At 36.9% G+C, this 27,173-nt stretch overlaps 1 protein-coding gene across 1 annotated transcript in view; it reads right to left on the reverse strand.

The window, feature by feature from the left end:
* The window catches only part of LOC150107030 (MFS-type transporter SLC18B1-like), a 213,497-nt gene that overhangs the window by 159,274 nt on the left and 27,050 nt on the right, over positions 1-27,173 (reverse strand). The window contains exon 4 of the mRNA XM_090392910.1: positions 19,157-19,230. Within this exon, the coding sequence (XP_090249036.1) occupies positions 19,157-19,230 (74 nt within the window). The remainder of the gene's footprint in view (positions 1-19,156; positions 19,231-27,173) is intronic.

A 27,173-nucleotide genomic window follows, 5' to 3' on the forward strand; every position in this document is an offset into this window, starting at 1 on the left:
TTCATGTCCAACGTAATCAAAACCTTATACAATTAAACCATAACTCTTTACTTCTGCATATCAGCATCTATTGATACATATTTGCTAGAATAGTTAGAACAGTGATGTTCTAACTATTCTAGCAATTTGTCCTTTAAATTGCAGGTCATTGTCTCACATTGCCCCAAGATTCATTACTTCGTCAACCTCTTTCAAGAAATGTAAATGAAAAAATAAAAGTTAGGAGTGTGGTATGTTTGAATCATTGTGAAGTTTTAGGAGATGATGTTAAATGGGAAGATGAATGGTGAGCAACAGTGGGTAGCTTCCAGAGAGAGAGAGAGAGAGAGAGAGAGAGAGAGAGAGAGAGAGAGATGCACTGAAAGATTATTATTATTATTATTATTATTCAGGCCTCCATGGAATCAAAAGCCTCATCGCGAGAGGTCTTTCCTTAGAAACACAAAGTCTATCAAGACTCATCGTGGGAGGTCCCTCCTAGGAAACACAATGTCTGTCATATCACTCCTTAAACTCATTGAACGTTCTCGCTCTCACCACTCTATCAAGCAATGCATTCCATGGTTCAACCACCCTCCATGCAAAGAAACCACTCCTCACCGTCTTCTTCACAGTTTCCTTTCGTAACTTCCAGGGATGGCCCTTGTCATCACTCCTTCCTGCTGTTCAACTAAGCGAAAGAACTCCTCAGTGTCAACCCTGTAACCACTTCTCAACAGTTTAAAAGTCTTAAACGTATCAAATCTCCTTCTTCTATCCACCAAACTCTGCAGTCCACATTCCCTCAGCCGATCCTCATAACTATTACTGTATAGTCCTGAAACCATCTTTGTTATCCACCTCTGTACCCTTCCCAAAGTTAATTTATCCCCTTCAAATCCTGGGGACCAAATCTGAGAAGAATAGTCCAAGTGTGGTCTGATCAGGATCTTATACAACGGAATGATAACACTTTTATCTCTGCAGGTCAGCATTCTTCACATTATTGCAGCAATCCTCTGTGTCACCTTCACCACCTTTGCAATATGTCCCCTAAATTTCAGGTTTCTATCAATCATCAATCCCAGATCTCTTGTCTCCCCTACTTCCTCCAATATAACTCCTCCCATAGAGTATGCAGCATCCCATCGATGTGTCCCAAACCTCAATCCCTTACATTTAGCTGCATTAAACTGAAGCCCCATTCATTTGCTCATCTGTCTAGCTTATTCAAATCCTCTTGCAGGGCTACCACATCTGCACTATTACTAACAATCCTTCCCAGCTTTGCATCATCCTCAAACAACTGAATATCCTCCTGCAATTCACTGACAATGTCATTGATATAAAGGTTAAAACAATATAGGTCCCAGTACTGAGCCCTCACTTGTAACCCACTGCCTCCTTGAAACTGCCCCACCATACACAACTCTCTGATACCTATCGGACAGCCAATCCTGAATCTAGTTGACCAACCTGACATCCAGACCCATGTGCTGTAACTTAAATATTAGCTTATCATGTGGCACTCTGTCAAACGCCTTCGCTAATTCCAAGAAAATGGCAGTATAGGCCTTTCCCTCATCGCTCTTATTAACTATATTATAAAAGGCTAGCATATTACAAAAACAAGAGTACCCCATCACAAATCCATGTTGATTCTCACATAACATTACCATCATCTGTCCAATGCTGTATACGGTCCCTCACTAATTTCTCCAAGATCGTAACTACTGAGAACACACAAACAGGCCTTTAATTAGACACTTCAAGTCTGCTGCCGCCCTTATGCGATGGCACTATCTTACCTTCCTTCCATTCCATGGGCACTTTTCCAGCAGCCAGACTTTCATTGAAAAGCCAGGTCAATGGAGGTGTCAGTTCTTTAGCACATTCTCTCAAAACTCGTGATGAAATACTATCCAGTCCCACAGCTTTACTGACATTCAGAGTACTGAGTATTTGGAACACACTCTCCTCCTTCACCTCTAAACCTCGAACCTACCTATCCCTCTAGTATTAAAATTTACTCCTCCAGGATGAAATACTCCAATAAAGTGTTCATTGAACAATTCTACTGTCTTCTGCATCAGTCACTCTATTCAAATTTTTATCCCACAATGTTATTCTTCCACAGTCATTTCTCCTCCTACTGGGCACGGAGCTAAAAAATTCCCTAGGATTTTCTTTGGATCTCAGGGCTAATCTCCTCTCATATTCCAGTTTCGCCATCCTTACCATACTAGTCACTCTCCTGCCCTGTGTTTTATATTCTTCATGCATCTGCTCTTCACCTGTCTCCTTATATCTCTTCCATAGCCTCTTTTTCGCATGCAGTTCCTGTTTGATATTGTTTGTCATTTACTTCACACCAAATTGTGTCCTCTTCTTCACTTGTGGAATACAGCTTAGTATTGCTGCTAACAAATATTTATTCACAATTTCCCAAGCACTAGCAATATCCTGTCCTTCCAATTCCTCTCTCCATGAAACTTCCCAAGTTGATGTCTAAGACTATTATAATCACCTGCCTTATAATTCCATATATTTTCCCGCCTCTTTGATACTCCTGCATGTCTATTCATCTTCCAAGCCAGAACCATATCGTTACTCTCTCCAACTGGTGGGAGAGATGTCATCTCAGTTATTATCAACTTTTCTGATGCTATAACCAAATCCAAAACTCTTAAACCTCTTGTTCCCTCTATTACATGTTGCCTAAGACATTTGTCCCTCAAGAATTCTAGATATTCCATTCCCTTATTGCTCCATGCATCTTCCTCTCTCCAATTTATACTGTTATAGTTAAAATCTCCAATAGCAATCATTCTTCTTGCACTTGCCAAGCTCAACTGTCTAAAAGATGAGGTGGAATGAGTTGAGAAGTGCTAAAGAAGAGATTGAGCGACTGGAAATGATGAATGCAAAGCAAATCATATTAGGAATGAGAATGAGTTATGCGAATGATAGAAGCGGTGAGAATAGAACCAGTTTAAGAGAGAGAATGTGAAATATACAAGGGAATGCTGGAATCGAGGATGGAGATATACCAGGACAACAGGTAATTAGGGAAACAAAGAAAGATAGAGTTAGAGGAGACAGAGAGAGGAATGCAGGTGAGTGTGGAAGGAACAGTGTGATAAGATTTGCGATGAATGGAGACTCGATGATCTGTGGGATGGAAGACAGAAAGGCTGAGAAGTGCTTGCCAGTCAAAAGGGTGAATGAGATGATTGTGATGGTGGACATGAATGACTTGAGAGGCAGTGTAAATTGAGTGGCAAGAGATCTGAGGTTCATGTTTGAGGTTGTAGGGAAGAAGACTGAGAGAGGGAAGGGTGTGTGTGTGTGTGTGTTGCCTAGGTATGATAATGCAGAACTGAGGAGTATTGCATTAATAATGAATAGTACAATAGCCAGAATGTGTTAAAAGAGGCTTGGATTACATGGATGCTTGGAGGGCATTTGAGGACAGAAAGGAAATGTTTGTGAGAGATGGCTTGCATTTGAACGAGGAAGGACGTAGGTATCTGGAGAGAATACTGTTCTCTGAGAGAGTCAGTGTGTGTCAATGCAGGGATACGAGAATTATCAGGGTGAACGTTGGCAGGGGTGGCCTAACTAGGATATTGTAGAATCTGAATGCAAATGCAGTTGTGGGACATCAGCTCACATTTTAAGGAAATATGCAGGAGAACTGGCAGTCCCAAGGGAGTGGAATGAGTGCAAAATAATTGCATGGCATAAAAGAGGATCTAAGTCTGTCACAGCAAATTATAGATCAATCTGTATCTTAGGAGTGGTGGCAAAAGTACTGGAAATGATCAAAAACAGAATTCAGGAATGGGTGGATAAGAATATGAACCTGTATGAAGGGCAGCATGGCTTTGTGAAGAGTTTGGTCATGCCTTTGAAATCGACAAGCTTTTCAAGATCTAGTGTCGACTGAGTTGGATAAAGGGAATGGCTACACGATGATACTGCTGGATTTTGCAAAGACACTTGATAGGATATAGGGGATCTTTGATAAACAGATTTCAACAAATGGGGATGGATATGAAACTGGTGATATGAATAAAAGAGTGCTTTCTGGCACATACCAAAAAGTAGTGTATAGAGGAGCAGAATCTAGGAGAAAGCATGTGGCTATTGGTGTGCCGGAGAACTGTGCTTTGATCACTATTGTTTAATTTATACGTAAATGATATAAAAAACAATGCGAAGGAAGATATTCAGTTGTTTTCTGATGAGGCGAACTTAGGTAGGGTAATAATAGTTAATCAAGATGATATCAGGAGTTTACAGGATGATTTAAATAGGCTGCTCTATGGGCAAAACATAATGGATGTTAATCTAATGTGGAAAAGTGCAAAGTTATATTTTGGGATCCAAAGGTTACAGAGAGATTATAAAGAATACAAAAATCAAGCACTATTCTTCTCTTTATCCTAAGCTTCATCAACCTTTAAGGTTCTTACCTGTCCTTAGACTTCGCAACCATGACCGTATCTCAAGGATAAGGTGATTAAGCCCTATGCCTCCCGCTGTGTTCTGTCTGTAAATGCATGTGTTCACGGGGCAGTTTGCCTGTTCTGTGGGACGAAAAACCCGAGTTTCCAGGTGAAAAATGTCCGGACCGATAAAAATATCTTCTTTCAATTTTGCTATAGATAATCCCGGAAATTTTGCACAGATGTTTTTAAAACACTCTCCTTCTTTCGATAAAGCCTTGACAAATTGCTTCATCAATCCCAACTTTATGTGAAGCAGGGGTAAAAGGCTTTTTTTGCGAGCAACCAATGTTTCGTGTAACACATTTTTACTTCCAGGTTCTAATGTGACTCTTTCTGGTCATTCCTGCTTGATCCAATGTTGCTCTTGACCTCAGCTGTCCCACTCCCACAAAAAGCACGGGTATTTGGTGTGTCCTTTTTGTTGTCCCAAAATCATAGATATGATTTTGGGACAACAAAAATCATGGATGGACAGTTTGCAGATCACCGCAAACTGTCCATCCATGATCATTGTACTTAAGTTAGCTGAGAATGAGGGCTAAATTTTTGTATTGTTCTTTCAAATGCAAGGAGTAGCATGCTGCAGGTACTGAAGCATACTTTTGTAATTATGGAGAAGCACAGCTTTGAGGCTTCTTTTTACGGAATCAATAAACTACCTCCAATCGATGACGTCATATTTTTTGTTGAATTTGCTTATCAGTTCGGGAATATCGATATAGTAAACTAAATCACCTTCCTCTGAAAAGTAAGGAAGAAAATCTCTTTCTCTATATCTAAACCATGAGAAAGAAGTGCCAGAGGCTAACAAATTCTTTTCATGTAGTCTCGAGCCCAGCAGTTCTGCAGATTCCTTAGGAAGTCCCAAATCTCTGACCAAGTCGTTTAAATCGGTCTGTGAAAAAAGTTCAGGTGGGCCACTATTTTTGTATTCATCATCATTGAAATCTTCAACTTCGTTGGAATCACTGCTGAGTGGTTCTTCTAAAATTTATGGAGGTGTTGGCATGGCTATTTCAGGGCCATGTTCCACTGGGCGCGTACTGCAGAGGGTAAATTAGGATAGGAAATGTCTTTTTTATTTTTCGCATTAAAACCTCGAACATTCAAAGAACAGAAGTAACAGTGATCGGTGTGGTTGTGGAGTTCCCGCCATACCATGGAAATTCCGAAATGGAAAGGTTTTTGTTCTCCCTTCCACCACCTTCTAAGTTCTTCTACACAAATGGAACATACTACATGCGGCACCCGTGGCTTATCTAAGTCACCAAGTTTCATCCCAATATACACATAGTACACTTTTTTCATGAAACCTGTAATATTTCTTCATTGGTTTTTTACCACTAACGTTCCACAATGTGTAGCAGAAAATGTTAGGTGAATTTTTGCAACCTCTTGAAGCCATTACAAGCATCACTTAAAACACAGTTAAACGAATTTTAACGAATGACATCAACACTATTACACGACACTAAGTAAAAACATTAAAAAAAAACTGCAAACACATTAAATTAAATCTTCACACTAACTTAGAAAATACGCCACCTTTCAGAAATGTGATAACCTCAGTAGTCAATGACTAAAGTTCAACTAAAGAATCACACAAGAATATGTAAGCATCTGTGACAACAGAAAAGTCAACTATTATCTCGGCGAATAAGATTCAAAGTAGCCACCTGCACTTTCATCTGCATTCCTCCCTCCCTCTCCTATCTTAAGAATGAGAAGTTTTGTGAAAATTTCTTTTACCATAAAAAGTTACTTCAAAAAAGCACTTCTACAACTAATTAGCTGTAAATAAAGGAGAATGAAAATAAATACCCATGCACAGAATTTAAATACAAATACTACTAATAAAAACGATAAAATTAGAAAGTGGTGGGTGATGGAATTTTTTTACTAATTTTTCTGAACCCAGCACCTAAAAACCTATAAGTATCAATTATTACTTCTCAGACAACTTTTCCATCACAGGCCTGTGTAATTGAATGGCAGAGGAACAAGATCTATAATTGATTATATTATTGCCAATCAGAAACTAGCTCTGAGTGTGAGAGATGTACAAGTTTAGAGAGGAAATGATTTTTTTTTCTGTTATCATTACTTAGTACTTTTTGAAATAGAAATAAGAAATACTAACAAAATGGAGAAAGGAAGTAAATAATAAAAAACAAGAATTAGAACAAGTATCCAAAGAATATCTATTGCAAGAAGAAAGTATTAGAATCCCATATCAACTACCATTAACAGGTTACCTAAAAAAACAAAAATCAATGAAGATGTAGAAGAATGGGAAACTTTGATAAAGATAACTCATAAAGCAGGCTCTGAAGTACTTGGATCGAAAAAGAAAATATTAAAAAGAAAAACCGCCTGATTGGCCGAATGGAGAGAGTATCTGCTCTTCAGCCAAAAGGCTATGGGTTTGAATCCAGCTGTGGGCATGGATGTTTGTGATTCTTTGTGGAAATATATCTGTGGTGGTTGGTGGTAGATGGCGTTGGTGTAGTTGTAGTCAGATGGTGATTCAGTGGTGGAGATGGAGTTGTAGAGCAGGTGCCTTCCCTTGATGAGTCCCTAAACTCCCTGGAGGTGTCGAATAATTTTTTTTTTTTGCAACTATGAAATTCGTACAGGTTTTTCTTTCTTTTCATTTTTTCTGTATAATGTATTAATTTCTTTCTTTAGGAGGCACATCTGATTTCTTCCTCGAGGCTTTGCAGAGCTTATCTTGAGGAATATAATATGGCGGTGGTTAAGTGGTTATGTTTCTATACTGGTCACAAGCCAGGTGTTGATTTTACTGTTTGTTGGTACGTGCTTGGAAGACTACAACTGCTATTACACAGTTTAACTTTTTTTTTTGCAAGTAGGGTTGGATTTGGACATGGTATGTTTGTTTGCGTCCTTGTAGTGGTGTTTTTTGAGAGGGGTTTGTCATAAGTGTGTGTGTGTGTGTGAGGGAGAGAAACAGGAGTTTCTCTAATTTTCATTCTCGCTATAATATTTATATAGCGCCTGTTTCAGTTCTCTGTATGTCCCTAGGTTTCTATTGTCAAACGGCAGTTTGTTTATATCATGTCAGGTATGTAGAAGTTTCGGGTGGCTTTGCCGTGGTGATTGTTGTACTTATATGTTATGTAGTTTGTTGACTGTGGTCTTGTTATTTGATATGTTGTTCTGGTTACTCTATATGTTGGGCTGTAGTAGTGTTTTAACATGACTGTGTAGTGGCATAAGTGTTTCACCTTAAATAATTTGTGTTGTGTCTGTGCTGCCTGCATAAGTATGGGTTGTTCCCAATATATCAGTTTTACAATTTTATCTTGCAACCATTGTAACCTGTTAAGTCTGTAGTCTGTGCAGAATGCATATGATGTGATTGCGTATCTAAAAATGTTTTCACATAATGCTTTATAGATTAGTATTTTTATGTGCGTTGGGGTAATGTTTTTTAATCGGTATAGTTTGCTTGCTATTATCCTAAGCTTGGTATGTAGGTAGTTTGTATGGCTATTCCAACTTTCATCATCATCAAAGTGAAGTCCGAGATAGCGTGTTGTTTTCACCTGTGTGATGGTTGTGGTTTTAGGTTCTGCGCTTTGTGTATAGGGGGATGAATCTCGGATAGTGAGATATTTAGTTTCCATGGGCAGAGTTTGGGGGTTTTCGAATATCATTAGCCTTGTTTTTCCAGGGTTTATATATATGCCGTTTTTGGTTAACCAGTCAGTGATTTGATTGATGTCGTGTTGCATATTTGTGTAAGCGATATTTGCGTTGTTGTGATTGGATACTATGGCCGTGTCGTCTGCGTACGGGAAGATTTTATTTTTTAGGGGAAGACGGCTTATGTCGTGTGTGTATATGTTAAATAGAATGGGAGATAGGACAGCTCCTTGTTGTACTGCACAGGTTACCGGTACCTCTTTGCTGTATGCTGATCCTATACGTGTGATGTGCTTCCTGTTTCTCATGTATGCTTTAAACCACTGGAGTAGACGACCTCCGATTCCGATATGCGTTAGTTTCGTTAACAAGGTTTTGTGTGTTAGTGTGTCAAATGCTTTTGTTAGGTCAATGAATACAATCAGCTATCAGCTAATGCCTTTTTATTCCCGTATACGGGGAGTTGGCGAGGCCATTTAGCCCTATATAACTTTTTGGAGACTGGGTGGGCAGTTCAATCTCCACTGGTACCAATCAGAGATAGATGGCCCAAGGCTATCACTAATTAAGCGGTACTCAGTGAAGAGAGACGGCTCAAATGTGCCGCCATCTCGTTGTCCCTAACCCTAACACAATATATTTTAATGTCTGAAATAATGTGGGTTCTACGGTCGATTTTCTTGAGTTTACAGGACGAAAAACCCGAGTTTCCGGGAGGAAAACCTGCTTGCCCGTGCCAGAGATCGACTAACTCGGGAACCGGTCGAAAAAAGGCTTAGAAAAATTTCCTCTAGTTGCCAACGACTCGAAACCAAGTCTTCCTTCGTGTGGCCAAGCACGTGGTTGGCTAACGCCACATCCACTGAGCTACACAGGCTCGTCAATGAATACGACTAATGTTATTTTGTTTTTATCCTATGCAGCTTTAATTAGGTCTGTGAAATCTTCCAGGAGTGTTGCTATTCCTTTATTTTTTTCATATTTATAAATTTAGGGACACAAAAACACACGTGTTGAACAGATTATTTTATTAATTACTAATAAAATAAAACTTGACGTTTCGACCCTGTATCGAGGTCATCATCGGAAGGATACAAGTGTATAAGGAACCAAGCTACATGCTCTAGCCCTGTATACCAGTAAACTAAATCTACGTAGTTAATTAATCCTTTTTCCTAGCCTGACCTCTAGTGATAAAAAAAATAAATAAATAAAATAAAATAAAAAATTTAAACAAATAAAAATAAATAAATAAATCAAAATAAATAAATACAACTACAATAAACTGCTAAAGTCCTCATGTATTAATATTCTTCTGGATAGTTCTGATTGTTATAATATGATTTCTTTCAGTTGCTGTTGAATGTTACAAACACTTCACCAGGTTGTCTTCTTGTAGTGGGATTTTTCCATGGCTAGTTTGGATTGTTATACAGGTTGTAGATGGGTCCTCCACATTCTTGAAATGGTTAGGCCATCATTTTTGTTGCGATTTGGGTTGCGTTTGAGCATTTCACATGACTCTTTAAATTTTCTCTCAAACCAGGTTTTGGTGCAGTGTAGGGACTTGGTATTTTTCAAATCAATTCTGTGGTATGTTTGGAGTGGGTGGTCAGAAAGGCCGGTTTTTCCAAAATTGAGGTATTTAATGTGCCGTTTGTGTTCATCTTGTCTGATTGGGATAGTTCGCTCTGTTTTCCCTATGTATGGTATGTTGCATGTGCATTGTATTTTATATACTCCCTGGGTGGGCTAGAGAAGAGGATCTTTAGAAGATCTTTTTTGTTCTTACTGGTATCTTTATGGAGGATCTTGTGAATAGTTTTTTTACTGTATCCATTTTTTATAAATGTTTGGTTGATGATCTTGTATTCCTGGTTTAGAGCTTGTTCATTAGAACAAATTGTTAGAGCTCTGTATTTAAGGATGCTTATGACACCTAGTTTTTGTGTTGGGTAGTGGTGAGAATTTTTGTGTATGTATTGGCCTGTGTGTGTAGGTTTGTGGTAAACTGAGAAGGAGAGACAGCCAGAGGGAAGACGTGTGACAAGTGTGTCTAGGAAAGGAAGAGAGTTGTTTTTTTCCATTTCAATGGTGAATTGGGTATGTTTGTGTTGTTTGTTTAGGTGGCTAAGGAATGTATTTAGAGCTTTGCGGCCGTGGGGCCAAATGGCGAAGATATCGTCGACATATCTGAGCCCAAATTTTGGGCTCAGATACGTCGTTTAGACATGCTGTCTCTAGAGCACGTTGCTCAGTCTTCCATATAAAAGTTAGCTATTGTGGGAGAAAAACGGTGATCCCATGGCTGTACCTTCTTTTTGAAGGTAAAAATTGTTTTGCCACATGAAATATCCAGAGTGGAGTACGTAGGCAAAGAGGGCCGTGATGTCGTCTGGAAATATGTTGTGTAGGAGCAAGATAGTGTCGTTGATTGGGACATTGGTGAAAAGGAAAGTTATGTCAAAGCTGACTAATAAATCTCGGTCGTTGAGTGTAATGTTTTTAATTTTATTAATGAAATGTTGTGTATTTTTTATGTAGGAAGGGGACTGACCTACCAACTCATTGAGTGTGGCCGCTAATTTTTTGGCTAAGTTATATTTTGGGCTGTCAATTCCTTCAACAATCGGACGTGGTGGCGTGCCTGGTTTGTGTATTTTTGGCAGGCCATAAATTCTGGGTGCACGGGCATAATGAGGTATTAATGTTTTTGTTGTTTCTTCGGGCCATGTGTTTTCCATGTGAAATGGAAAAAAACGACTCTCTTCCTTTCCTAGACACACTTGTCACACGTCTTCCCTCTGGCCATCTCTCCTTCTCAGTTTACCGCAAACCTACACACGCAGGCAAATACATACACAAAAATTCTCACCACCACCCAACACAAAAACTAGGTGTCATAAGCACCCTTAAACACAGAGCTCTAACAATTTGTTCTAATGAACAAGCTCTAAACCAGGAATACAAGATCATCAACCAAACATTTATAAAAAATGGATACAGTAAAAAAACCATTCACAAGATCCTCCATAAAGATACCAGTAAGAACAAAAAAGATTTCAGGAATGCTATTGCCATTCCTTATGTTAGAGGCATTTCTGAAAATTAGACAGAACACTACGCAAATACAACATTAAAACCACCTTTAAATCTCCAAACAAGTTAAGACACCTACTCAGTTCTAAATATCCTCTTCCACACCTAGCCCATCCAGGGGTATACAAAATGCGTACTACAATGCACATGTAACATACCATACATAGGGGAAACAGGGCGAACTATCCCAATCAGACAAGATGAACACAAACGGCACATTAAATACCTCCATTTTGGAAAAACCGGCCTTTCTGACCACCCACTCCAAACATACCACAGAATTGATTTGAAAAATACCAAGTCCCTACACCACACCAAAACCTGGTTTGAGAGAAAATTTAAAGAGTCATGTGAAATGCTCAAACGCAACCCAAATCTCAACAAAAATGATGGCCTAACCATTTCAAGAATGTGGAGGACCCATCTACAACCTGTATAACAACCTAAACTAGCCATGGAAAAATCCCACTACAAGAAGACAACCTGGTGAAGTGTTTGTAACATTCAACAGCAACTGAAAGAAATCATATTATAACAATCAGAACTATCCAGAAGAATATTAATACATGAGGACTTTAGCAGTTCAATTGTAGTTGTATTTATATTTATTTATTTATATTTATGTATTTATTTATTTATTTTTATTTTTTATTTGTTTATATTTTTTATTTTATTTTATTTTTTTTATCACTAGAGGTCAGGCTAGGAAAAAGGATTAATTAACTGCGTAGATTTAGTTTACCGGTATACCGGGCTAGAGCATGTAGCTTGGTTCCTTATACACTTGTATCCTTCTGATGATGACCTCAATATAGAAGTTGAAACGTCAAGTTTTATTTTATTAGTAATTAATAAAATTATCTGTTCAACATGTGTTTTTGTGTCCCTAAATTTATAAATATGAATGCTGATCACCGTGTAACCTTAAAAGAAAGAACCTTTATTCTTTTGAAAGCCATATTGTGTTTTGGTTATGATTTGAAATTTTTCAACGTATGTGGAGAGTTTGCAATGCACGATGAGCTCCATGATTTGGTTGATTACAGACAACGTGGCGACGGGTCTGTAATTACTTATAATGTTTCTTTTTCCATGTTTGTGTATGGGTGTGATTAATGCAGTCTTCAGTGTTTCAGGTATGTGTCCCGTTTCGAAGATTTTATTTAACAGTTTTTGTATAACTGGAAGTAGTTTGGTCGAGTGTTTCTTGATGTCTTTTGGTCTGATTCCGTCTATCCCCGGTCCTTTGCTGGGATTAATTCGTTGAATTGCCACTGCTGGTTTTTCTTTTGTTACTGTGGGGAACCACATCGAGTTAGTTGCTCGTGGACCTAGTGGAGAATGTTCGTTTGTGTGAGGAAAGGTTGTTTCTTGTTGTTTTTGGACAGAGTTCACGAATGCTGATTAAAGTTGTTTGCCAATTGTTTGAGGGATTTGGGGTCGCTAGCAAATCTGTGTTTTATTGTTTCTGAGGCAGTGGTTCTGTGTATATTGTCCAGCATTTCATTAATCAGGTGCCAGGTTTCCTTTATATCATTCCGAGCTGTTGTTAATTTGTTGCTATAGTAGTTTCTTTTTGTCGTTCTAATCTGTGTTGTTAGGAGATTCCGTTTTCTTTTGTATTCAGCTTGTAAAGCGATATTGTTTGGCGACTTCTTAAATTGTTTCCATAGGGCATCTTTTCTTTGTAAATAATAATAATAATAATAAAACATTAAAAATTTGAAACACAGATATAGAAAATGCAAGAAAAGAAAAACAAATGGCATACAAATCGTTCCTTCAGGAACATAAAAGACAACGAAAAAATATACAAAAACAAAAGAATAATAATAAATAATAATCACCTAACGCCTGTTATTCCTTTGTAGGGAGTAAGCGATGCCTGTGTAGTTCAGTGGAGGTGGCGGTTGCATCCTCTGCACTAAGCCACCTGAAGACAGACTTAAGCTCAAGTCTAGTTTTTGACTGGAAGAACTTTTTCTAAGCCTTTCTTCGACCATTTACTGAGTTAGTCGATGTCTAGCAATGGCAAGTTGATTTTTTCTCCCAGAAACTAAAGAAAATCGACCATAGAACCAACATTATTTCAGACAGTAACACATCTTGTTAGGGTAAGGTGCCAAGAGATGGCAACACTTGTTTGCCCGTCTCTACATCAATTGCAGCCTATAATTAGTGATAGTCATGGGCCATCTATTTCTGATTGGCCACCGGTGGAGATTGAAGTGCCCACTCAGTGTCCAAAAGCCAAATAGGGTTAAAAAAAAAAACAAAAGAAAATAGCTGAAACAGGAAGCAGGATTCTTGGGACAGATTTATTATTAAAATAGAAGAAGCATACATGGAAGACAAAACATAGCCTACAAAATATTATGGAAATGAAACAATGAAGAAACACAAGTTAACATAATACAAGAGAAGAAATGGATAAGATATTATAAGAATTTATGGTATGACTCAAATCTAATCACAGAAAGCAATGATGAGGAAATCAGTACTGATATAGAACCAATTACATCAGAAGAACTAAAAGAAACTATAAAGGTATTAAAAATAGAAAATCAATGGGATTAGATGGCATAAATACAGCATTTTGGAAATCTGGTGAAGAACATTTACATCACAGATTCTTAAAATTAATAATTAACTGTTTGAGGAGATTTTAAAACTCATATTCTTGAAAATCTTCTCTAATAGTCTCCAAAGTGACTACCGACTACTACTCTTTTACAAAACAATATTTGCAATGTTCTGAGTTTAAAAAATAAAAATAAATACATGGGTTCAAAATATCGCACATTCCTTGCCATTATAGGACTGTGTAAGACTGTAAGTCTATGAGACAAGTATGCCATGTTATGTCTATTAATTGTGCATATTCTCCGGCTGTTTTTTGTGGAATAAAATTGATTATTGAGAGGAAAAATCCCTCCACCTCCGTATGAGATCGGTTCACTTATCTTCAGTTGAAAAACGACACCAATAGTTGATCAAAAGCAAAGGTTATATCTATATTTAAGAAGGTAATAATCCTGTCAGCTGCGGAATGTTTGGTGCCTCCGTACCACAATTGGAAGAACAGCGGAACATTGCGCCTTCCGACTGGAAAAGACCTTTGTTCGATTCTCGTCGTGACGAGGGGAAGGTTATAAGGGCGGGCTTTTTCAATTGAAGGTGAGTTAGCCGATCTCATACTGAGGAAGCAGGGTTTTCTCTCCCGCAACTGGGGGTTTTGATTCGGCATTCAGATAAATCAGCCTTCAGAACACACGACAACATTTACAGACAAAAAGTGCTGTTGTTGATGATAACGATGAGCAGTAGATGGCAGTAGTGTCGTAGTAGAAGAATTAAGTAGTAGTGGAAAGGGTGAGATGCATTTAGCGAAGTACAGTAGAGTGCCCTTCTGCGATAAGTCCTTGGACTGCTTGGAAGTGTCACTTAATAATAATAAGATACGATTTTGGAAATTAGAGCAATCAGTCTATTAAACAGAGGTTACAAAATTTAAAGTAAAATCCTAAATAAAAGACTTAGAAATATTACAAACAATCTACTATCAGATGAACAAAATGGTTTCAGACATGGAAGATTGTGTGTAGACAATATTTATGTATTGAAACAAATTATTGAAAAAAGACGATGCTTTAATTTAGCGCTTCATCTGACCTTTATAGATTATGAGAAAGCTTTTGATAAAATATACAGACAAAAATTAAGGATATATAATGGAAAAAAACAAGGATATCCATTACATTTGGTACAAGCTATATAAAGTTTATATAAAGATACAAAAATACAGTTACAGTTAGGTAATAAATTAACAGAAGAGATTGAAATTAATCAAGGTGTTAAACAGGGATATAGCTTATCTCCAGCTTCGTTCAATATATACACTACCCACCAATAATTGTCCAGACACTTTAACAATTATAATTGATAGTAGCAGGCAAACCCTAATAACGAGTATGCCCACCTTTGGCTTTGATCATCTTTCACCCTTTCAGGGAGGTTTTCCAGCAATAGGCGATGGATATCAGGTGGAATTTCTCTTCATTCCTCTATCAAAGCAGCACTGAGTTCAGCGACATATCGAGAACATGCTGCTCTGAACCTCAATCGCCGCTCTAATTCGTCTTGTATTCGATTGGTTGAAGTCAGGACTCAACGACCAGTGGTCCCACTCCAAACCAGCTGAATGCATCCCACATCACCATTACTCCTCCACCACCAAACTTTACTGTGGGCATAGTACACGGTGGTAACAAGCGTTCACCAGGCTGCCTCCACACCCACACCCTGCCATCAGACTAGAAATAGGTGAACCTTGATTCATCGCTCCAGAGTACCGTTTTCCACTGGTCAATTGTCCAGTTCACACGCTCTTTGATATAGCACTCTTATGTGCCGCTGCTCCTCCGTGGAAACCCAGTAAATGGAGTTTTTTTTGTATTAGTATTAGTGCTCAACATGGTGTGTTACTCTGGAACTCATCACGGATTGTCTGTGCTGATGTAACCGTTTTTTACGTGTCACCCTTTTTAACATCCTTCTGTCCCTGTCAGCCATTTTCGGCGGCCGCCCTGGGTGTTTTCCTGCACTTGTGATGCCAGAACTTCTCCATTTGTTGATCACTTTACTACCGTTGATTCTGGATGCTTCAATTGACTGGCAATGGCACATATGGACATGCCACCAATGTGACATGTCCAATGACACCTCTCTCGAAGTCACTGAGTTCACGTCGTGTTGACATACCACCTGTATTCAACTGCTACGATGAAATATTGCTTCCTACTATCTCTATGCCAGTTTTTATGTTATTAACAAAATTGGAATGTTCCATAACTTCAAATAACAGGGGTATCCAGAGCATTGGTAGATAGTGTCTACCAATCTTCTATCTACTAATTGGTGTATATTGATCAGATTATTAAATATGGAAAACAACAATAAAATAAGGTATCAATTTAACCAGAAGAACTGTTATTAATACAATGCAAATGATCCAACTGCATTACAAGACAACGAAGATGACTTTCAAAAATCAATTTATGAATTAAACAAAATAAACCAACAATACAATTTTAAAAATTTTCACAAAAGAAAACAAAAGTTATGGCATTTAAAGGAAGAGGTGAGGTTAGATCAAAAATCGTCGTAGAAAATAGAATAATAGAACAGGTGACACCATTTAAGTATTTATGCTGCATAATAACGTATCTAAAAGATAAAGGTATCAATGAAAAAAATAAAGAAATTTCAGAAAATCTGTGGAACAATTAAAAGGATTCTGAATTAAAAAAAATAAATAAATAAACATGAGAAACTCAACTCTAATTTTAGAAAGTAATGGCCACTCCCACTCTGTTATATGTTTTAGAAACATGGACTTAAAAAAGAAAGATGAAAGTAAAATACAACGCACAAAATTGGACCATTTAAGAAATGAAGACATCAGAAGTGAGCTAGATATTTACAATGCAAAAGAAGAGATCAAGAAAGAGAAAGAGAATCCATCTAGGATGGAAAGATATTGTCTACCAAATGAGGTGGATAAATATAAACCAAAGGGAGAGAAAGGGGGGACTAGTTGCAACATGGAAAAACCAGTGAATCCGAAACAGGGAAATGCCTAATCCTTGAAGAAAAGAAGAAGATTACAAGGTGTTACCATCTTGAGGGAACTGTACTCCAGGAAATAGATGAAGGTTGGAATTTGGGAACAGTAGAAGTAGTAGATAGAAATCTTAAATTTGGAGGGCATATTGCTAAAGTAGTCAGGGTGACTCATGGGATTACTTTGTTATTGAAGAACACACTAACAAGGAGAGATAAGGGAGTTATCATTCATTTTATAAAGCCTTAATACGACCACATCTGGATTGCTGTGCTCAAGTCTGGTCACCTGGGTTTCTTTGGAACGAAGAATTGGTGGAGAGGATCCGAAGGAAAGTGACCAATATGTACATGGAATGCTCATGAGGATAGATTTGTGGATTGCAAAAGTTGGTTGATAAGCGAAAAAGGGGGGGTGCTCAAAACATTTATGATAAACAAAGGATTTTATAGAACTGATGCAGAGGAAATGTTCGGCATACAAATGCTAGCATCTTATGGTCCTAAATACGAACAGGTATTTAAGACCATAAGATTTAGGTTTATATTATTATCTGAAATAGTGTGAGTTCTGGGGTCGATTTTTCTTGAGTTGTTAGGTTAAGAAAACGAGCTTCCAGGTGAAAAATCATACTTGCCTAAGCCAAAGTTCATGTAAGAATGGAAAGAAAGCATAGAAAAAGTTCCTCTAGTTAACTACTAGAATCGATCCTATAAATATCTTTCTTTTGGCAGTCTAGCACTATTAGAACAACCGACATCATTTGTTGTCCATATTTAAAGCAGAGCCGCTGATCACTCTAATCTTTGCACCTCATTTTCTCTAACACTATACAGCAGTAGTAATGCTCTTGCAATAATAATAATGTTGATACTCAACTGGGTCGTTTCCATATAACACCACAGGGTGAGAAAACTGAACTTTCCAGAACGTGGATGACGTGGGGGTGTTGTGCCATAACCGCATTCTTCTTTTGGTTATGAATAAAACCAAGGGCTTTCACCCGAAGCAGAAGAACCATTTTCACACCCCGATCAGCATACTTAACACGCTCTCATAAACACTATTACTGCAGCCATCTATTCAAAGACCTCCATCTAATTTGAAGTATGTTTATCATGATTCACACTTTATATCGCAGCTTTCAATGGTTAAACCATGTTAACGGCGAACCATGTTAATGGCCTATCTGGACATTTTTTGAGGAGGATGTTTGATTTATAGTTAGCAGCTCTTCCATGAAATGCAAGTTGTCTAGTTCAGTATGTAATTCCAGTACCAGCCATGGAAGAGCTTCGAAACTCTTGGTTTATAAACATCACTGGAACCAATGAGGGAAGACAAAACCTTCTGAACATTTTCCTATCCTCTTTGACCTGCTTATTTGATCAGCTTTACTCTATGAGTTGCTTTTCACGATTACGTATCCAAATGCTATTATCCATAATTGATCTTAAATTGCTAGTAAAGCCTATAGTTTATTAGGACATATATGCCGGTGTTGCAAAAACTGATTAACGTCTAATATTGCAGTTCATCACGAAAAATTACGGAGGTCAGTTAACTCTAAATCATGCCACATTTCTAGTATTACAATTGATTACTCAGCATGCGTATGGTGAGTGACTGGGTAAGCATGTTAATACGAGAGGGGAAAAACCAGAAGTCATCCCTAGAAGTTATGAAAGAGTCGTGAAGAGGGGATGTGAGGAGTAGATTTTTTATGTCAGCGAATGGAACGCATTATCAGAATGTGTTGTTAATACAAGGAGGTTAGGGATTTTAACATTCAGTTATGAGAAATATATTGTCAGTTGAATGAACCTCCAACGATGAGCCTGCCGACTCCATGAAGGACAACAACAATACTACTAATAATAATAATATTCCCTTGTTCGTAGGCTTTGTCCTGTCACGTGGTATTGGAGAAATATAGGTTTCCCAATAATTCTTGTAATGTTGTATATTCCTTGTAATATTTCTAGAGGTAAAAGATATCATCTTTATTCCGTTTTTCATGAATTGTACACATTTAACTCGTATTTATTAATGTTATGTTTTTTAAATCCTGTATGATTTTTAGTTTCTAAGGGAGTAGGCAGTATTCGCTAGTCTTGTTATTTTTTGAAATCGGTTGCAGCTGGAATTTATTTAGAATTATTGTATTTTACGTATTATTAGGACAATTTCCAGATGGAACTCCATCTGGAAATTGTCCTAATCCTGCATGAAACTTATATGTAAGCCAAATGCATTAAATACCAAAACCTACCCAAAAAGGATTGAACAACATCCGGTTACAAATATTCCCGCAGTCATCATAAACTTTGGGGGAACTCTTGTCATCTAAAAAAAAATGTATTGAGAAAATTGCTTAAAAATGATATACCAGTGGGGAAAATCTAAATAATTTTTCTAGTAGCATATTGATTTGCCAGAAGCAAATAAAATATTATTATTATTATTATTATTATTATTATTATTATTATTATTATTATTATTATCAAGAGAGACCTCAAAGGAGTCAGGGACTCATCGAGGGAGGCCGCATGCTATTCTCACCAGCTATCCCACTTGTTCTTGAATCCATTTCCACTACTTGCACACACAGCATCCAATGGCAATCCACTCCAATCATGCATCACTATACGAGAGAAAAATGTACTCCTCGTCCCTTCTTAGCAGCATTCATTCTCGGCTTCCAAAGATGCCTTCTTGTCCATTCCCAACCATCTATAAAATGGAAAATTTCATCAATTGAAATCCTGTATGACCCTTTCAGAAGTTTGTAAGTCTCAATCCTATGACTCCTCTTTCTCCTGTTTGATAGTGCCTGCAGTCTACAAATTCTCAATCTGTCTTCATAATCAGTATTCCATAATCCTGATATCATTTTAACACTCTCCTTTGCACTCTCTCCACTATATCAGAATCAGGAGACCAGACCTGGGCACAATAGTCCAAGTGAGGCCTTGATAAGGCCTCACTTGGAAAAGAGGCAAAATTACATCCTTATCTTTACATGTGAAAGTTCGTTTCAGCATTACAATTATCGTTTGGGTTGTATTTTAAATTTTTTCTACATGGCCCATGAACTTCAGCTTACTATCTACTAACACTCCAAGATCCCCTAGCCTGATCGGTATCATAATCCCACTAATCCTTCCCAATATCTTGTCAGTAACATAATATCCCACTAACGTAATACTACATTGAATATCTAATCATGCCAAAGTGCATAACTTAGCATTTACTGATATCCAAGCACTGATCCTTGCGGTACACCACTGGTTACCTTAAATCTTGCAGACTCACATCCCCAGCATACCACCTTTTGATATCTGTCATTCAGCCATCCTCTTATCCATGCTAATATTCTATCACCAAAAACCATATTCTCCAATTTATGCAACAGTCTTCCATGCCGTATTCTGTGAAAAGCCTTAGCAAAATCCAAACGTATCATGGTGTATCCATTCCCCTTCTCTAGTTCAATGGTAAGATTATCATAGAATGTCAAAAAGTTGCTAAAACATGACCTTCCATTACTAAACCCATGCTTTTCATTGCAAAGCAGAGATTCACTACCAACTCATTTCTGAAAGTGAGTCGTAACCAAATTTTCCAAAATCTTCACCACCACTTCTGAGATAGTGATAGGCGATAGTTGGATACATCGGTCTTTGAACTACCCGCGTGCAATGGGATTACCATATATTCTTTCCATTCCTGCAGAATCATCCCTGTTCTGAGAGTGAAGAGTGAGAAAGTGAAAATAGTATATTACCTCGATGTGATAAAAATTAATTAAGAAGAATGGCTATGATGGTAACAATTCGATGCAGGCTGTGTAGAAGGAATGGATACGAGGTTCTGGATGTGTGAAGAGAGTTTGAGGGAAGATTAGATTTGTATAAGATGGACAGCCTACACCTGAATGGGTTTAGTATCAGAAGTCTTGAAAACTAATAGCTGGTATGAGACCTAACATGAATAGTCAGGAAATAAACTATAATGGGACGAATGTTAAGAATATGAGTGTAAGAACGACAATATTATATAACTGCAAATAACGGGAATGGGCATTATCATGGAAATGATTCTTCTTCTCATCCGTCTGGTGATGGGTTAAGTCCCCTATGTACAATCTGTCTCCAAATGTCCTACTTCTAGTCCATTTCGAGCATAGTAATGAAGTTGGGGAATTTGCCTCTTTCTTTAAAGGATATGAGCCAACTTTTCCTAGGACTTACGGGTGGACGCTGTTTTCCTGTACTTCCATTTAGCACGGTGTTTGGAAGCCTGTGAGGAGGCATTCTCTGGATATGGCCGAACAAACGGAGCTGTTGCTGAAGTATAATGTCTGTGAGGTTGTCCTGGTAGTTGAGATTCTACTTTACTTGTTCTGTGCATTTATGTTCAGTCCAGTATGTTTTGTTTATTTTTCTTAGGCACTTCCCCTCGAATGCACTTATTTTGAGTAGTTCCTTCTCAGCGAGTCGTCATGACTCACTTCCATATGTTGCTGTAGGAATGATCATGGCTTTGAATAGTTTGATTTTAAGATGTTTTAAGAGTTAGATTACGAAAAAGCATTTGACAAAGTAAAAAGATATATACTGTTTGATATATTACAAAGAATAAATATACCTAATATTTTACTACATGCAATATTGAATATATACAAAAATAATGAAATAAGAATAAAAATAAATGATAAATGTCTGAAAAACAATTTATAAACCAAGGAGTAAGACAGGGATGCCCCCTGACTCCAGCACCTTTCAATGTTTATATTAATGAAATATTAATACCTTAAACAATCAAGGTATAAGAATTTCCCGGAGTAACAAAATAAATACGCTATTATTTGCAGATGATCAGGTAATAATATCAGATAAGGAAGACAATTTACAAAGAGCAATATATAATTTAAACATTATAGTAGAGCAGTTTGGAATGAAAATTTCCATAGATAAAACTGAAATTGCTTTAGCAATGGCATTTTGAGGACAACTCCAGTTAGGAGTAAAATAGTGATTAATAATAAAATAATAGAACAGACAAATATTTTCGGTTATCTTGGATGTGAAATATCATATGAAGGAGAAAAAGACATAAAATTAAAAACTTCAAAATTATTACAGTTTACAGGCCTGATAAATAGAACACTCAATCCAAATATAGTACAAAAAGAAACACGCTTGAAAATATACAATACTTTAGCGTTGCCCACATTATTATATGGCAGTGAAATTTATTATATGGCAGTGAAATATACAATACTTTAGCGTTGCCCACATTATTATATGGCAGTGAAATTTGGGCAATAAACAAACAAGATAAATAAAGAATAAAAACAAGTGAAATGAGATTTATGAGAAGAATTGCAAAATACACATTATTAGGTCAAAAATGGAATGAAGACATTTTAAAACAACTAAAAACAAAATCAATGTAAGAAAAACTAAACAATTATCAACAAAAATGGATTGAACATGTAAATCGAATGGCCAACACCTGACATCCAAAACAAATACTAAAATATAATCCAATTGGAAAGAGAAGGCTGGTAGACCTCAAAAAATGATATTAGATAGATAATCAGACCGGAAGCAGACCAATATGGTCCATATCAGTAATTAGCGTTATGTTGATGATGATGATGATTTTTCCAGAGTTTGTTATTTTCCATATTTTGTTTAGTTTATTTATGTTCGACCATCCAATGTTAATTCTACGTTTTACTGTTTCAGTGCTGCTTAAATTGTGTAAGGGTGCTCTTAGTAGACAAAGGATTTTGCTTGTTCTAGGGTTTGGTTCTCGGGTTATTGAGATGTTTTCAACTTCTCTTCCTATCTTCATTATTTTGGTCTCACTGCTGTTGATCCTCATTCCAAAGTTTTTACATGCTTCATTTAAGAGATGGACTGTTTTTTCTAATTGTAGCTTGGATACTGCCAGGATTACTATATCGTCTGCACATTTGATGTAGTTGGTGTTTCTTCCATTTATATTTATTCCTGGTTCAATGGAAATTTCTTCTTTATTAAATTAAATTAAATCATTAAATTCTTATTATTAAATTTGACGAGTGTTTTTGTGTCTTTGTTGAAATGAAGGTCAACAATTCGGAGTCTATTGATGTGGAGTTTAGGATGTTGATCAGTTTGTCTCTGTCTATGGAATCAAAGGCTTGTTTAAAGTCAATGAAGCTGCAGTATAGTGGCAGATTATGTTCCCAGCCCATTATAGTATTAAGTGTGAAGATTTGATCAATTGTAGATCTTGTGGGTCTTAAACCAGCTTGTTCCTCCTCGACAATTTCTTCCTTTAATTTATGCATGCGGTTTTGTATAACTCGACGAACGAATATCTTGTAGCTGTAATTTGAAAGAGTGATAGGGCGATAGTTTTCATGTTTTTGTTTGTCACCCTTTTTTATGAATGGGTAGTATGATCCCAGTTTTCCAATCCTTAGGTATTTCTCCTGAGAATAATATTTGGTCAAAAAGTTTCAATAAATATTTTGTGGTTCCTTGGCCTCCGTGTTTCCAGAGTTCAGTAGGAGTTTAGCCAATTCCAGAAGTTTTGGATGTTTTTATTTGGTCCATTGCTTTAAGTAGCTCATCTTTTAGGATAGATCTTTCTTTTTCTTCGCTCTTTGATGAATCCCACGTTTGTTTTCTTTGGAATAATGTTTGGTAATATTCTTTCCATATTTTTGGTATATCTTGAATCGTGCAGTTTCGATATTATTAGACTATTTCATTTTTAAGGTGAAGTTATTATATTCTTTGGTTAGATCAGGTTTAGTGTTGTGCTTTTTATTTACTTCCTCACATTGTTTTACTTTTTCTTCTAACCATGATTCATCGCTCATTCTATCGATTTTGTTTTTTAGCCCTTTATAGTGTTGTCTGCTTTCTTCAGAATTATTGTGATTTAATGTGTTTTAGCCTCTCTTTTTTCTTCCAGGAGTTTCAAGATTTCAGGGGCGATCCAACTGTTACTTGGTTTGATGGCTGTGCCTAGAATATTGATAGCGGTGTTTTTGACTGTTGTTCTTCCCAGTTCCATGCAGTTTCTACGTTAGCAAAATGTAGTTCTATTTCTCAAGTATTCTCACATAATTTATTTATATGTTCTTCGTTTATTTTGCTGCTACTGTTGCTCTTCGGAATGTTATTTTTGAATTTTAATTTAATCTTTGCTGAGAGGGCATCAGGGTCAGAGACGAAACCAAGCGTTTTTAGGGCTTTGTCATTCTGGACTGATGCTTTCCATTTATTTCTTTTTAAAACGTACTGGATACAATTTTTACTGACTCCACCGTCCACGTATATTTATGGGAAGGCATGTGGTAGAATTGGATGTTGGAAATAAATAGATTATTTTGTTTTCAGAATTCAAGTAATTTTTCTCCTCTGTTATTTCTCTTGTCTATTCCGAATTTGGCCATGACACCATTCATATCTGGTTACATTTTGGAAAATTATGGAGACAACTACTGTGTTTGAGTAAAACTAACCACACTCGACGTTTCGACCTTTATATCAAGGTCATCTTCTGGAGATGACCGTGATATATACTACATACAGAGAAACAAGCTGCACTACAATCTACATAGTTTACTTAAGTTACTGACCAACTGTTACAACAATTATTGGCCTGACCGCCGGTGAAGGAAAAAATAAAAAAACCTTACTACATCAACGCTAGAGTCCTATTATTATTATTATTATTATTATTATTATTATTATTATTATTATCTATTGGTGCAACATTACATTGGGCTGAGGAGCAACAAGTCTATATATATATATATATATATATATATTTTTTTTTTTTTTTTTTTTTTTTTTAATGAAGAATTGAATGACTAGAACCGAGATTTAAGTAAAAAGGTTTTAATATAAAAACACGACTAGTTTCGGCCTGCAACAGCCTTCATCGGGTGACATTATAAAAGAAAGAAAAAAAGAAAAAACACTAAACACTGAAGTTTAAAAGACTATGAACAACATAGAGAGTCTCTATACATAATTAGCATGAAAACGTTGTAGTTGTATTTAAAGCTGTTCTTTCATTTGTTGCATTGTTGGGAGAGTGCGTGCTTGCAACATCACGTGAACGCCAGTACATGATTACAGCTGAATGACTATCTGGGAGGTTGTAGCTCAAGTTATTATTTAGATGAACAGGATTGAAGATGATTTCCCTAGATTCCACGATTTTTCTCTCTAGTTCATCATTGCAACGGAAGATGTTTGTAGATTTTTACAGCAGACTTTGTGACTTGGGTTTTCATCATTAGGATTAGCCGAGAAAAGGATATGACTTGATAATGCACTGGCTCGCTGTCTCTTGTAAGTAATGTCCCTCATGTGTTCTTCCATACGCAATTCGACAGATTTGTCTGTCTGCCCAAAATAAGGAATATCACAATCACACAATATTTTATATACACCAAGGTATTTGAGTTGATAATGACAAGGTTTTGGGTGGCTTATTAAGGAATGGATCTTTGGAAGTGGAGTGAACAAGGTTCTGATATTGTATTTTCTTAGAACGTTTGCTAATTTATGTGAAACTGTACTTATGTAAGGAATAGATATATTGCCTTTGAATCTATTTGTTTCTTCTGAGTGATGTCTAGGAGGATTAAGAAGGAATTTTTCAATGATTCTCTTGGAATATCCATTAACTTCGAAAGAAGTTTTCAGATGGTTAATTTCTGTAAGAAGTTCATTTGGGTCATCCAGAAGAGAACGGGCTCTATGTCCCAAGGTGGAAATTATTCCAAGCTTATGAGGAGGCAAGTGATGGGGCTGACTATGCAGATATCTGTTGGTATGCGTGGGCTTTCTATATATCGATATTTTGAGTTTACCAGAAGAGCGAGTCAGTTTGACATCAAGAAAAGGCAAGGAATTATCCATTTCAAGCTCGGCAGTAAACTTAATACTTTGATGTCGGCTATTGAGATGTTCGAGGAAAACCATAAGGGATTCATGTCCATGGCTCCAAATAATGAAGACATCATCTACATAGCGTTTTCAAACTTTAGGTGTTAAAATAAAGGAAGAGATAGCCTTGGTTTCAAAATCCTCTAAGTAAATATTTGTGAGTACAGGGGGTAAAGGATTACCCATAGCCAGTCCATGATTTTGTTTGTATATATTATCTTGAAATTTGAAGTAAACGGACCTGATGCAATGTGTAAGCAAGGATAACATTTTTTTGGATAACTTGTCCTTGAGTAATGTTAGGACTTCATCTGTTGGGACATTAGTCAACAAAGAAGTTATGTCCAAGCTAGCCATGATGTCATCTTCATTAACTGTAATATCCTTGATGTATGTAACAAATTGTGTAATGTTCTTGATAAAGGATGGTGACTTGCCTGAAAAACGTTTTAGGTATTTGGCAAGATATTTTGAAAGATTGTACGTCGGAGAATTGATACCTTCTACAATTGGGCGTAATGGGGTGTGCTCTTTATGGATTTTAGGAACACCATATATGCGAGGAATTAATGGACGGAGAGAGCGTAGAGATAAACGAACGTTTCGGGATAATTCAGTTGTTGTTTTTAATGAGTTGTTTGTACGATTTTGAAGTTCACGAGTTGGATCTCTCTCTCGAATATTGAGTAGGTATCATTTTGTAGTAATTCAAGCATTTTATTCTGGTAATCTTCAGAGTTAAGGATGACTGTTGCATTGCCTTTTTCCGCAGGAAGGATAATTATATCTCTGTTGTTTTTTAAACTTTTAATAGCTTTGCGTTCTGTTGAAGTAATGTTATCTGCAGGTGGTTTTGCGTTATTGATAATAAAGATTGATTCAATACGTAGAAGATTTGCATCTTGTGGACGGAGAAAAGAAGTAGCTTTTTCTATTTTTGTAAGTAGTGTCTCCTTGGGTATTAATTTTGGGGAAGGAATAAAGTTTAGACCTTTACTAAGGATGCTTTTTTCTACATCTGAAAGTATATATTTTGGGCAGACAGACAAATCTGTTGAATTGCGTATGGAAGAACACCCGAGGGACATTACTTACAAGAGACAGCGAGCCAGTGCATTACCAAGTCATATCCTTTTCTCAGCTAATCCTAATGATGAAAACCCAAGTCACAAAGTCTGCTGGGAAAAATCTACTAACATCTTCCGTTGCAGTGACGAACTAGAGAGAAAAATTGTGGAATCTAGAGAAATCATCTTCAATCCTGTTCATCTAAATAACAAGTTGAGCTACAACCTCCCAGATAGTCATTCAGCTGTAATC

The sequence above is a fragment of the Typopeltis vanoorti genome, chromosome 5 (genome assembly GCF_054136105.1).
Source record: "Typopeltis vanoorti isolate ZY-2024b chromosome 5, IOZ_Tvanoo_1.0, whole genome shotgun sequence".
Taxonomy (NCBI): Eukaryota; Metazoa; Arthropoda; class Arachnida; order Uropygi; family Thelyphonidae; genus Typopeltis; species Typopeltis vanoorti.